This window comes from Scleropages formosus, chromosome 19 (genome assembly GCF_900964775.1).
Source record: "Scleropages formosus chromosome 19, fSclFor1.1, whole genome shotgun sequence".
Lineage (NCBI taxonomy): Eukaryota > Metazoa > Chordata > Actinopteri > Osteoglossiformes > Osteoglossidae > Scleropages > Scleropages formosus.
In genome coordinates, this window is record NC_041824.1 from 4,661,582 (window position 1) to 4,676,285 (window position 14,704).

Consider the following 14,704-nt stretch of genomic DNA (forward strand, 5'->3'; position numbering starts at 1 on the left):
ACACACACACACACACACACACACACACACACACACACACACACACAGCTACTTGAAAGTATGTGAACTCTACAGGGAAGGTCATGCTTCCTGCATAAAATATTCAAATAAATTTATAAAATGAATAATGACTATGATTTACACCCCGATTCTACCTACTTGGTTTAACCAAAGCAACTTGGGGTTCACTTATTTTTACACCTGCACTACTACTGTGTTTCTGCTACACACATGATTTCCTCTCAACACATGGAATTGATCTTTACACACCTACTGTGTCAAATAACAAAAGACTGATTTTCATTAAATTACCATAAACTTCAATCTAAAGGGACACGAGGGGTTCACATACTTTCACACAGCACTGAACACACACACACACACACACACACACGGTATCGCGCGCTTATATCACGAACTTAACACAAACCGCCAAGAGTTCGTCAGACTTCCTCTTCTGACAGCACTGTGTGGCAAAAGTTTATATTAAAGGTAACTGTCGTGGTTAGAGCTGCTGCCTTTGGACCCAAAGGTCGTAGGTTCAAATCCCACCTCCAGCTGGAGTATCCTGAAGCAAGGTATTTACTCTAAAATTGCTCCAATTAAAAAAAAAAAAAAAATATTCAGCTGTAGAAATGGGCAAAAAAATCTACCATTGTAAGTGATTTTGAAGAAAAGCATCAGCTAAGTGAATGAACGTAAATGTGTATTTTCACTTCCTACAGCGAGTCCTGCAATCAGTAGAGGATGTCTGTCGGACGGGTCAACCCAAATAATGCTGAACTCATGTCCACACGCAGATGTTGAGCGTAAACTGCTCTTATTGCCCGCACCCTAGAACCCTCACGGTGGGGTCAGCATGTCCGCTCCAACCGTCCATCGGGCTGCAGTCAGGTTTGCTGATCCAAACCGCTGCACAAAAATGCTTTCAAAGCCTTGGCTGCACATCTGTTTTCTATTCCACTCAATGACTTTAATACTGTTTTTACTCCTTACGGCACATACATCACTGCTCCGACTGAAGGGCTTTTTTGTGGGACATCTGCTCGGGATGAGGGAGGGACGCAGCGTGCGTGGCACTGCTGGAACCCTGACGCCTCCATGAGCCCTTTCCACTCGTGGACAAGGTGATGCGCCAACATCTCCCAGCGGAACAGATGCGGGACACCAGTCGCAAGAGGTCGGTCTGATGGAGACACGGGTCTTGACCACCTGCTGACATTACAGGTGGCTCCAGATATGGCAATGAATTCTGAAACGAAGTCCCCTTTCCCGGTATGACGTGCGCAGCTCGACGGTTCTAGTCGTCAATATCTACGACACCTTGAAATCTCAGAGGAGGGAAGAACTGCAGAGTTCACCCCCCGCCCCACTGCTTCGCCTGCCCTACAGCTGAACCTGCCTCCCCGCTTCAACCGTCACATCCCGCCAAGCTGTCAAATGGGGCCCAGGAATACATTTATTTATTTTGCAGAAACTTTTCTCCAAAGTGACTTCCAGTGAACTCTATGTAGTGTTATCAGCCCACACACCTTATTTACTGTGGTGACTTACACTGGGTCACTCATCCATACATCAGTGGAGCACACACACATGCTCTCTCTCTCTCTCTCTCTCTCTCTCTCTCTGTCACTCACACACTATGGGGGAACCCGAACAGCATGCCTTTGGAGTGTGGGAGGAAACCAGAGCACACAGAGGAAACCCACACAGACACAGGGAGAACACAAACTCCACACAGACTGAGTGGGGATTGAACCCCTGTCCTCTTGCACCACCCAGGTTCTGCGAGACAGCAGCACTACTCGGTGTGCCACCGTGACGCCTCGAATAAAGACGTGGCGTGACACATCGTGGAAAAGGGAGCAACGCCGCAGATGGAATACCCTGTTTACTTCACAAAGTAAACAATTGTGGGAGCAAGTAAACAGAGTGGCCATAGGCACGGGCACCAGGGTTAGGTTTGGTGATGGAAGTGACGCAGCCAGGAGAGACGGGAACCCAATAAATACCCTACTGGAATCATAAAGTGCACAGAAGACGACTTGTAATTTACACCGAAATACCAGGGTATTTGAGAGAAACCTCTACTGCAGGCAGCATTAAATGCCAATGGAGATGAGCATCTCTCCCAAAGGCATCTCCCAGCATCCTCTGCAGCTGTCACTAACGGAAAGGAGCAGCCAGGACGTCTAGGGCCCCTTCTTCACTTCTCTGAACATTTCTGTTGAACCGATGAAATGCCGTTTTCAATACGAAGTTTTTTTCTCTCCGAAACATTTTAAAACGCTTAAAGTGTCTAAATAAAGTGACGTATCTATAAAACTTCACTCTTTAACATCTGACCGGTGAAAGCATGTAGGAGCACCAGAAGAGAGTCTGTCTGTCTGTGTGTGTGTGTGTGTGTGATTGCTGTAAAGTGGTGCATCTGCAGTTAGTCCTGCACGCACAGGTGTGTTCGAGACGCATCGCACACGTTCCTGCCAACCTGCTAATAACACACCATTATTACCATCTTTACTACAGGTGTCGATGGATCGACACGCTGCCAATCTTGGCTCCGCGCCGGGGTCTCGGAGCCTCTCCCGTTTTCTCAAGGCATGACGGTAAAGGCTTCCCGGGACGTGAACCAACAACCCGCTGACTGGCGTCGCTCGCCCTGTAATCAGCTGAGGAAAAACCCCGAGCGCCAGAGCCGCGTTCCTCCGTGTTCACAGCGCACTTTTACAGCAGCCTTCATTTCATAAGCGCTTCAGCACAGGGGAAGTCCCTTGAAAGCTAATATTATGTAAATAAAGTAACAATTTTTCAAGGCAACGGATAATTAAAAAAAAAAAAAAAAAAGCGTTCACATTTCCAGTAATAAAAGTGATCTCAGGACATAATAAACATATTAACCATAAACAAAATATGTCCTACATATTTTAGTTACCATGGAATCAGCAAAGATTTTTACAAATTTTTTTTGTGACACATGGTTACCGCTGCTCTGCGTCTCACGGCCCAAGATGCTGCCGTGGACGTGCCGTCAGTCATCAGGCGGCCGCGGCTCTCGATTCTCCTGCGTTGAGTTACTAATTTTAAATGATTCTTTAGTGCTGTTTGTTGTTAGAAAAAGCAAGTCGTGGAGCTGAAGCTTTTCTACGACACAGCGGGGAATCTATTAACCAAAAGGCATTAAATGTTCATTTTTACCATTGGGATTCACAAAAATTACAAAATACTGAGACAAAATAATTTGACTACACTAAAAAAAGTTCATGGCAATTGTAATAATTACAGCTCACAGCAAAGAGTTCAAAAATACGTTTCTCCTGCTTACTGTGGCATGTACAGAAAATTAATATATATAATTAAGCCGAATATAAATGAACACCAGAATGATCAATGTATGACATTACCGTTGCCAGTTAGTCAGTAATACATTTTATTTCTCCTTCTGAGAAGGGATGACAGAAAAAAGGATAGACTGATTTTTTTAAATTAATTAAAATATACAGTATATATATTTTTTGAAAGGAATAGTGTGCTAACCACTTGCTCGTTGTGAGACGCACAGGCCCAGAGACGCCCTTCTGCACTGGTGAATCGATCTTTTGTTTCAGCAGCAAAACCCACATTCTGCAAATCTCTGGCTTCTGTCCGGCCAACAGAACACACACACACACACACACACACACACACACACACTTTAGCGTCTGTGTACACAACTGTTCTCCAGGCCTCCCCAACCACACATCTCTCAACTTGTTCAAAGCTCAGTCAACTTGGAACTCACAACTCCATGTGTCATAAAACAAAGCAATAATAATAATTATAATAATAATAATCCCTGTTCCCCTTCTCCTGCACTCATATGTTCAGGTAAACACTGTTGCGCAGTGTTGATTTTACTGTGGTGCAGCAGTCAGTACCGGTGCCTCAAGCCTCCTGGGCTGTGGGCTCAGACGTAGGTTCAATATCTAACTATGTGAAGTTTGCATGTTCTCCCTTGTTCATGTGGGTTTCCTTTAATTGCTCTGGTTTCCTCCCACAGTACAAAGACCTGTATTTCAGGTAGATTGCTGACTCGACATTGCCTATTTGTGTGCGTTTCTGTATATATGAGCGTATTAGAGATTTCGCTGCGATGGAGTGACATCCCATCCGGGGTAGATCTTGCCTCATACCGATGGTTTCTGGGATCGTTCCTGACCACCAGGACCCTACAGCAGCAGCCAAGCAGATACTGATCGTGAAAAATCAATGAATGATATATTAGGTAAAGAAATGTGTAAAATCCTTAAAGAAATGACTGAGTAATAAATGCTACAAAATTAAAATTAAATGTTAATAACCTGGTTAAAATAAACGTTTCAACATTTTTGAAGAGCTACTTAAGGATCTCACTGGAACTGGAACTACAATTAAAGGTTAAAGGAAAAAATGCTGCTTGTAACTGCCTAATATCTATTTGCTAAATGTTACTGAAGAGTAGTTTATTTTCAAATTCAACGGGCATTATTTTATAAAAGAAGTGAAAAACATCAAGAGGACTATTTTCAGGATGTAGGTCATTAAAAGTTTGGGTAACAAAGTAGCTGTAGAAAAGCTCTATAAACGTGAACTGAAATCTTGTACTTTGATTTAATAAATTACTCTAATGATACTTTAGTCAAAGTAAATATAGATATAAATATTTTCACTGTTTGTTTTTGTGACCTTTATCAGCACTATGATTTGTGGAAAAGCAGGAAGGAGCCCAAACGTGACCAGATTGCTTTCCAGTGGTTTAACACCATGGTATTTTGAACCGTCACCAGTTTGCAAGCTGTGGATATTCATTCGTCTGGCCCTGGACCCGCAGGATGGACAAGTGTGTATGAACTGAAAACCGCTGACACAGCTTGCCCGCCCACCCTCCCCATGGAACGGCCAGAGTACAATTATATTTATTCGTTCATATTTGTTTTTGCTGGAGCACATCAAACGAGCAGCTGCCTTCAGAACTGTTAGGAAACACAGAGCTGATCCTGACAGATGGTGTAATGAGATTTTATGAAGCTGTCGGGAGATCTGGATAGAAACGGTTCTGTAAGAGATGAATGGCGACAAGGATTCAGCAGCTCTGAGGGCAAAGGCAGCCATTTCCACCAAAACTATAAACCTGCAGACATTTGGCTTTAGATCCTTATGAGTAGGACCATCAAGCACCAGAGGTAGACAAGCACAGCCCTCCTGCTGGGCGGATGGGAAGTGATCAGATCCTGAAGGTGTTGCGGAGCAGATTCACCGAGTGTCTTGTGTACTTAAACACACCGCCCTAGGAGGAGCAGCCAAAGCTCTGAGCGAATCACCAAATGTTTCTCCTCGCTACTCTGAAGGCGCTGAGCTTCACGTGACCTTTCGGAACATCTGGGGACAGCTGGCAGCGTAGTGGCTAGAGCTGCTGCATTTCAAACTGAAGGTCGCAGGTTCAAATCCCACCGACCAGCTGTAGTACCCTTGAACAAGGTTCGTACCCCAAAAATTGCTCCAGTAAAATTAGCCAGCTATATAAATGAGTAAATAATCGGAGGTACTTTAACATCGCAAGTTGCTTTGCGGCAAAACGTCAGATAAATGTAATCTTCTCATGATTTGCACTTTCTCAGAACTTTGGCTGTGAAACAACGTGCATTTCTCTTTCCTCTAGTTAAACGGCGCCGTTTAAGACGCGTCACATTCGCCTGCTTGCAGTCGGACGTCTCCGTCTGACTCCTCACGGGAAAAAGAAATGTTTATCAAGTGCGGGCCAAGAGGCCTCGATGCACCGAGTCCGACGCTGGCAGATCACTCGCAGGAAACGGCAAAGATAAGTTGGGCATGAAAGGTCTCACTGTGCTGCTCGACACGCCGCAGGAGGAGAGACGAGAAATAAGAAAAAAGTAGAGAGTCTCAAAGCGAAGCCCTGCAGAGGCAACGTCGTGCGAAAATCTGCGAGCGAAACACGACAAAATGTTGCTCCGTGGGCTTTTAGTGTCGCAGTGATTTCTGGTTCAACTTTTTCACAGTGGATCTGCCACACTTTGACTAACAAACATTATCAACTTACAGTTGCAATACAGAGCAATTAACTAAACTTCATTAAAACCTTGTTCTTAAACATTTATTGTTAGAGTAGAAAATGAGAGAAACATGATTAAAAAATAAACAGTGGATTAAAAAAATGAAAAAAGGTTACTTCACACCCCTAAAAGTTGATTTAACTGATTTAATAAGCTATTTGAACTTTGAAAAAAAAAATTAAAAACAAAAAGGGAAATGTAATAATCAGACAAATGTTGCAAGAAGGGAAACGTACACTGAACATAACAGTTGTACAGAATATTTATGCAAAAGATGAGCATTTGCATCATTGGACTATAATTTTTTAATTGCAAAAATGCATGTAATTTAAATTAAAAAAAAAAAAAAAAAAAAATTAAGAAAATATCTACCTGATCTCATGAAGTGTGACGGGGAGGGGGGGGGGGGGGGGAGTTCCAAATATTTGCCTTTGATTCCAGCAATACGAACACGTGTGGCCTCCGCAGGACAGCAACGCGACCCGGTACAAACATGACTCAGTGCTCGACACTCACTTACACCTTAATTTATGACCTACTTCTACAGAAAGTTTACAGTGTGCGTACACATCCTGAGGCTGGACAAACAAAACCTTTCTCAGCTCAGGATGTGGCAATAAGAGCAAAGCGAATGAGCTGCTCATTGAGCAAATTGCAAAGGGCGATATGTCTGAAATAATAAAGACACACTGAGCAGCGGCACTGCGATGAGATACGTGGTCCCCGCTCACCAACGGGAGCAGAGGAGTCCACAACTGGATTGTGTTTGATAAGTCCTCTTCTGTCATAAATTTTCTTCCTTAAAAAAAAAAAAAAAAAAAAAAAAAAAAAAGTGCTTTTCCCTTCCACATCAGCCCGCTTGGTGGTCCCACGCAAGAAACGTAAAGCACGAAGGTTCACGGACAACCTCCCCCTCTCACTCAGAACTGCTGAATCTCTGCCCATATCTAAAAAGGGTCCGAAAACTCCTCTCTTCCAGACTCACTTCTCCCATCACCTAAGTTAATCCACCACAACTTTAAGATGATGCCCAGGTCTTTACACAGCTACTCCTGTAATGTACTGTAAATGTTTAGATGCATCTTTTAAAAAAAAAAAAAAAAAAAAAAAAAAAAAAAGTCTAGGAAGGCGATCAGGAGTCATGGATGTTCAGATAAAGTTTTATGCAGCTACTCGTGTGATGAACGTTGGTTCATATGGTGGAAAGAAACAAACTAACCGCACTTAAGAATCACACGTCTGCATCTAAGTGTCTCTTCCTGCTCATGTAATGAACACATTGTGTTTTCTATAAGATGTACATCTCTTTGGAGAAAAGCATCTGTTAAATCAATAAATTTAAATGTAAACACAAAGGAGAAATGTGTCCCAGCACAGCATGAAACCACCTTAGTCTCCTTTTAATAATGAAGAATTTTAAATTAAAAAAAAAAAAGTTCCAAGACCTTCAATTATCAACCTTTATATTGCAAGTCATTTAACTGTACCATAGTACACAATACCACTTTGGCACTGAGCCGCTGTACTACTAGGGTTAGCAACCCTAATTGACCTGACTGCACCATGACAGAAAAAGCATTAAATAAAAATGTGCTGCGAATTCAGAGACCGTAACTCTTGTCCTTCGCAACTATTAATTAATGAGATTAAAATGAGTTTATCAATTAATAGACAAAGACCAGTGACAATTAGAACTGAAGGAGCAAATCAGAATGTCTGCTGCCCCCATTCAGAGAGACCCTCACCTGGGCACGCCGTAGCAACTGGGGTTTATCGAATAGTGGTGAAAACTATTAAAATACTTCATACGTAATAATGTGAAGGTTTTTTAAAGGTAACATTTAAAAAGTAAAATAAATTCAGCATTTCTCCATTTTCTCTCTTAAAATACACTGATTCGTCACATAATGGAATCATGGTTCATTCTGTGTAAGGAGGTTTGTTCACCTAAAATTAGCTAAACGGCGAAATGAAAAATATGTACATAACCGACAATGATTAAACCAAGAAACATAATACTTTTTGTCTAAGTGTAGTATTGCTATTATAAATGTTATGTTTGGTTAGTCTCCTCATATAAATAGGAATCACGGTAAATAAGACACTAAGACAATGACTGAATATTATCCGCTTTTGGAAGGGGGGGGGGGGGGGGGGGGGGGGCTCTAAAAGGATGTTTAAAAGACCACTCACTGAATGGGTAAGTTAAGGTAAGGTACGAGGAGGTAATTAAAAGGTTTAGAAAAAAAGCCAGCTGCTAAAGAAGAGCAGAGGAGAAGCGAGTACTACGGTACTTTGAGCATTTCACTCTATCGACTCTGTTTTGTCCCTGGTCCTGGAACGAGGAAGGTGAGCAGGATACGTGGACATCATCTCACAGGGGACAGAGTGCAGGATCAAGAGAAATTCCTTCAGCGTATAAGAGATTAAAGGTCAGGAGAGAAAAAAAGAGCCTTTATGGGAAGATCCTCCTGATGGATGGATGGAGAAAGGGGATATAGGTTCATTTGCTGCTGTGGTGGGTCTTCATTGTACGAGACCCCACTGTATGAGAGCAATGTGTACACACAAAATATCTGAAATATAAATGAGTGAATAATGAAGGGATGAACAAAGGAAAACTATATTAACTCCCCCAAGAGAAGCTACAGAAATTGCTGTGTGGATGTTGAATGCTGCTGCACTGCAGAGATTAAATTACAGAAATAAATAGACAAACAGATTTGTAAGCAAAAAACGGGATGAATTTAGGAGGGGACAGAAGAAATAACTGGTAATGTAATAGAAAAATATATGTTATTTATCAGTGGTGAGAAAAATCCAGTCATTTCCCAGCCAGCATTATGCGGCTAGTTTATATTTTAGGAGAAGAAAAAAAAAAAAAAAACCACAAGAATTGAAAGAACCACCCTACAAACTAACAAGTACTCCTCCAACCTAGAGATGACTGCATTTTCAGAAACACTGATTTACAGAACCTTAAGCGCTACTGGCATTCCGCTAGTAAGGCCTTTCCTGGAGCTGTAGGACCCACATTGCGATCAACGGCATAAATCAAAAACAGCAGACGTGAGCCTTCAGATTTCTTGCGGAAACACATTTTCAAGCCGGCTTTGTGATAAATAGCTGTGATCTACTACCCTGTTTGGCTGTGTCTCACAGAACAAGCATTTTACCTTCACATTTGGCCATTTTTAAAGAACGGGAATGCCCTTGATAATTTAATTTGCATATAACTGCAGTAGCTTTTTTTTTTTTTTTTTTAAAAAAAAAAAAATGCCTACATTGATTGTTCTTTGAAACTTCAAGCTAATAATATCAATTCTCCATTTTTTTTCCTTAAGTATGAATCTCTGTACTGCTGAGTGAATGGGGCCCACTGTACCACAAAACACAGGGGATTCACACAAAACATGGTAATTTTTGTCAATGAATCAAACAGCTCACTGGCCCACCTTCAACCACAATACCTGTAAAACACAACTAATTTTCATAGTTGCAGGTATTGTACTTTACCATCCCATCCATGTATGAATACAGTCCATTCTGGCAAACAGAAATTCTGCCTTTGAACCTCCAGCTCACGTTGGGATGCGGTGTCATGTCCTCATGTTGCTCTCTGGCACCCAAACAGATGACCTGCGGTGATGTGTATTTTGTAGGCATCCATGTAGCTCTCTCTGCAATTATTATAAGAAAACTACAGGGAGCCCCCGGATTACGAACGTGTTCCGTTCCTAAGTCTGTTTTTAAGTCAAATTTGTACGTAAGTCAGAACAGTTCGGTACGGTTCATATCTAACATCCGTTAGTCAAATGTTTGTCTTAGTATATCGTGTACCTTTCTATACATAAAAACATTAAAACACTTCCAGATAGAATAAAACATCTTTATCGTAATACACACACACACACACACACACACACACACACACATTTTCAGAACCGCTTGTCCCCTACAGGGTCACGGGGAACCGGAGCCTACCCGGCAACACAGGGCGTAAGGCCAGAGGGGGAAGGGGACACACCCAGGACGGGACGCCAGTCCGCCGCAAGGCACCCCAAGCGGGACTTGAACCCCAGACCCACCGGAGAGCAGGACTGCAGTCCAACCCACTGCGCCACCGCACCCCTTCTTATCGTAATACAATATTACAAATTAATAATAGTGTAACTAAAAGAATAAAAATATTAGTACAGTATTGAGAGAGAGACACACACACACACACACACACACACACACCGGGACAGAGCCTTTTACATGCTCCATTATTAGGAGGGTAAAAACAAAAAGATTAAAGCTAAATACAGTAACAGACGAGACACCGTTAACAGCAACGTGGTCCAACTAAAAAGAAGGAAATCTTTGTCCTACATCGAGATCACGAGCCGACGAACCGCTGTAGACCCGCAATGTTTTGATGGACATTGAAAAGTAGCGCCGTTTGTTATTACGAATCATTGTATGTAACTCAAATTTTTAATATAATAGGCTTTACAAGTGGTGGTTCATAACTACAGGTTGTATGTAACTCAGATGTTCGTAACCCGGGCACTGCCTGTATTACAGTGACAGTGTCAAAACCAAAATACTTTTTCTCCTTCAGTGTCAGTTTTCTTAGGCCGTGTACGAAAAAGTGAAATTTACTCGCTTGCTTTTGAACAGTACCTAAAGTTACAGTGAAAGTAGTAAAATTCAGTGTGAAAGACTGGACACACAGTTACAGTAGTGCCACTTTGCTGCATTTCAGGGTTCTCGGTTCACACTCTGATCACACAAAACCGTAAACCAAAACCATATGGACCCGGTGCCGCTTGCCCAAACAGTGTCCCGCGCTTTACTTTGCTCTGATTCAACGTGCGTTTTTTCCAAAAGTGTGTTTGCCCTTATGATTTGGGAGGTCACAAAAGAAATACACAGAGAACACTTGATTGTCACTATATTTTCTCCTATTAATTTTCGGTGAGTTTGAAGCGCCCCGTTAAACTCATTCAAAACACTTTCAATTGTTTGTACACACGCTCGTGTGAATAATTTGTCTGTAAAATGTCGTAAACCGAGCTTGGATCAGCCTACTTCCAGATCCACGGGCAGAACAGACCTTTCGGGCGAAGGAACATCAGAAAAGCAAACATTAAACCAAGGTCCCGGTAATGTGGTCCATCTGCGTTCTGTTAGAACTGCGAGCGTCGTGGGCAGCGCTCCTCATTGTTCTCCGCCGCTTCTTCTTTCCTGTTTTCCTGGACAGGCGCTGCAGCGGAAATCTGGCTGCCTTCTTCACAACAAACTAGAGGGCACGTCTACGCAGCCTATTCACGCAGAAGATGATCAATAACTCCCTCGTTAAAACCGTACTTTGAAATAACTGTATTTTGTACACCGCAATGCTTTCCGCAGGAGTGCAAACACTACAGCATCCTCCCATTGTTCTGGAGGCATAGTTCGTGCCAAAACACGGTAAATGATCCTGCAGCGAGCTGGTTTTTGTGGCAAGGTGGAAAGTGAATAAAAACAGTGTCCCCGCAGCGAGTCACGCTATACACCGTTTCACACACACATTGCTCAATATTTACAACCATTTCTTGCTACAAGAGTTACCCTACAGATGTGTTGCTGGGGCTGTACATGGAAATATTACACAATACAAAGCCCGATGTTAGATTTTCAACTGAAAATGACCTTTTTATGACCATGAAAAGGTGAAGAAAACACTGTGCCTTTATATCTATGTTGCAGTGCGGGACTCTGTGCATGTTCTACAGCAGCACAGATGCATTTGTTGCTTCCTGATACGACTGCATTCAACGCATATCGGTACCATAATGTATGTACAGCATCGTAAATATTTTTCCCCTAGAAAAATGTCCAAAATGTTTAAAAATAACTAACTGGTTTATGAGTACTCTGTGATGACTACATTTATCAGTGGAGGGGGTTAACGGAGGAAAATGAGTGCGATACGGGGAGAAACAACCCTGCTGTGCATTATTTTGCTATACGATGCACCTTTATGGTCCACATCAGCACGGCACAGCGAGGACCCTGTGTACCAGGGTGTCTGCGGAGGTGAGCGCTCCGTGTGCCCCATCCCTGTGTACGGCATCGCAGCAGGAAGAGCCGAGAAAGAGGGCGGGAACAACGCACGGGTCGTGGCTGGCGGCGGGGGACCGGCCTGTGATTCACAGCAGCCAGCTGTGTTTGCAGCTGGAGTTTCACGCCATGGCTTTACTACCCCTGGGCACAGCAAGCACTGTGCCAACCTACCTACAGTCTATTGTTATTAATCTTTGATGAGCTGACTTACAGTGCCAGACTGGTACAACAACAGGCAATACACCGATTTACCCATTTGTACACCTGGGTCCTTTTTAACTGTATCATTCAGATTAAGCACTCTTCCACTTTAGAAATCGAAAACTTCCAGAAATATGAGAAGGTCTGACATGAGACCAGATGTGGTTTATTTCTGAAAGGATGCACAGATTTTGCTTTCATTTTGATATTCAGTTTCCAAAATGTTGCGCAAGGGGGCGTACTGGTTACAGCTGCCGCTTTGGACTAGAAGGATGCAGGTTCAAATCCCATTTCCTGCTGTAGTACACTTGATCAAAGTTCCTACCATGAAGTGATACAGTAAAAATTACCCAGCAGCTGTAGAACTGGGGACATCAGTAAGAAACTTGGCAGTAAGGCGTCGGCTAAATGAGTAAATAATAATTTTAAGCCTCTTGCCGTTTTCCCAAGCCTGATGTTGGTAAAGCAGCACCAGCGGCCAACATCTGGAAAAGCAAGGCCTGCAAAGATGAAGGTGAACGAGCTCCAGCTGTGGCGGCCAGGCTGCGGCTCGCGCTCCGTGCGCAGCTGCCTCTTACCGCAACAATGTGACGGCCTCACTTTTACTGCACTTCAAAAGCGACACAAAGTAACAAACAAAGGGTTCGAATGACACAAAGTAACAAAGGGCGAGCCGTCCATCATGAGTGGCCCGTTAAAACCTGTACTTTTAAAAATTAAAGCACCAAAAAAAGCTCCTCCCGAAAACTGAAAAACGTAACATTTTTTTGTAATCAGACAGAAAAATGTAGTAAATGTGTCAAAACAAAGTGCATCTACATTTGAATATGTTAATATAAAGTGCGTCATTTCAAAATATACTCGACTGTTATTCCGAACATGAAGAGGAATTATAACGGAGCTTCGGAAGAAGACCGTAAATTAAGAGAAACCTAAATATTCTGGAACACCTTTACAAACAGTTTCTGTTATACACTTTTTAAATCCAGAATTTTACAGAGCTATACAAACATTCATATATTTATTCAAGACCAATATTTTTTTATTCATTTCACTCAATAACTTTTCTGGGGAAGCGTGTGCGAAAATTACACTGATAAATAACCTGTTTGAATATCGCATTAAGAGACACGTGTCATTTTGAGACTTCAAGAGTACTGGGTTATTTAATATTTAGTTGCAGGTCTTTTCTCACCGATAAAAATAGTAGATTCCGAATGGATCATTTTTATCTATATAAATAAATACCTCATCGATACATGTGATGTGATTGGTTTAGAGCTGATGTAAAAAATAAGGGTCATTCACTCTGTCCAGCCCAAAAAGACAGGGTTACTTTCTTTCTCGCTCTCGGTGGTCCCGCACTGATTAGATCCGTTTCACAGAGAGTCACGATGACTAAAAGGGCTAATTTCAAAGTAACCCGTTTACCTGCAGCAAGACAGACGGGGAGCAGCAGCCTGAAGAGGAGCCCGCAGAGAACCTCCGAGGCCATGGCTTCTGCTTCTGCTTCTGGGCGCCGGGGACGAGAACAGCCAAAGCGCGCTCCCGGTTCAGGCGCCCGCGTTCCCGGTGTTCCCGGCGCTCCCGATGCTCCCGGCGCTCCCCAGGTCCGGAGAGAAGAGCATCGTCCTTGCCTGGCTGGCGAACCACCTCACATGGCCTGGCGCCGCTCCAGTGACCGCTCGGCGTGCGAAGGCGAACGGAAGCCGCCGGCAGCCGCGGGTCCGAGTCAAGATGCGGGTCTCGCCGAATCCGCAACTTCAAGTCAAGATCTCCTCAACATGATCGTTTCTTGAATTCAGAAGAGCCCCTTTTCTTCTTTTTGCAAAATTGCCCGCGCTCGCATGTGTATAATAATATAACTTACAAAAAGGAAAAAAAAAAATTCAACCCGCGATGCAATTCGGAAGAAGAAACATTGGCGTTTTTCTTGTCTTTTCGCGCGTCCCTGTTTCTGCACAGCTGCAATCTCTGTTCCCAAAATTAATCTCCCTTCGCTGCGCTCGTCTTCAATGAAAACGATACAGCCACTTTCGCTAATTGACGTGTGACACGCCCAATCAGAAGTTAGTCGCAAACTCTATCAGCCAATGAAGGCGCAGAGATGAAGAGGAGCAGGGCGGTCCATTGGGGTGGCTCCGTCTCCGCGTGCCGCAGGCGTGACCCCCTCGACAGTGGGCTGAGCGCTTCTAGCCCTCAACAAAGACTATGACAGCATGAAGAACACACACACACACAAAATGTGTCTACAGCCGCTTTTCCCGAGCGGGGTCGCGGCGAACCGGAGCCTAACCCGGCAACGCAGGGCTGGAGGGGGAGGA

General features: G+C 43.3%; 1 protein-coding gene across 1 annotated transcript in view; it reads right to left on the bottom strand.

Moving 5' to 3' along the window:
• The window catches only part of LOC108927614 (piezo-type mechanosensitive ion channel component 2-like), a 99,619-nt gene extending 85,219 nt beyond the window's left edge, over window positions 1-14,400 (bottom strand). The window contains exon 1 of the mRNA XM_029246222.1: window positions 13,812-14,400. Coding sequence (XP_029102055.1) covers window positions 13,812-13,875 — 64 coding nt within the window. The 5' untranslated portion in view covers window positions 13,876-14,400. The remainder of the gene's footprint in view (window positions 1-13,811) is intronic.
• Window positions 14,401-14,704: the final 304 nt, after the last annotated feature.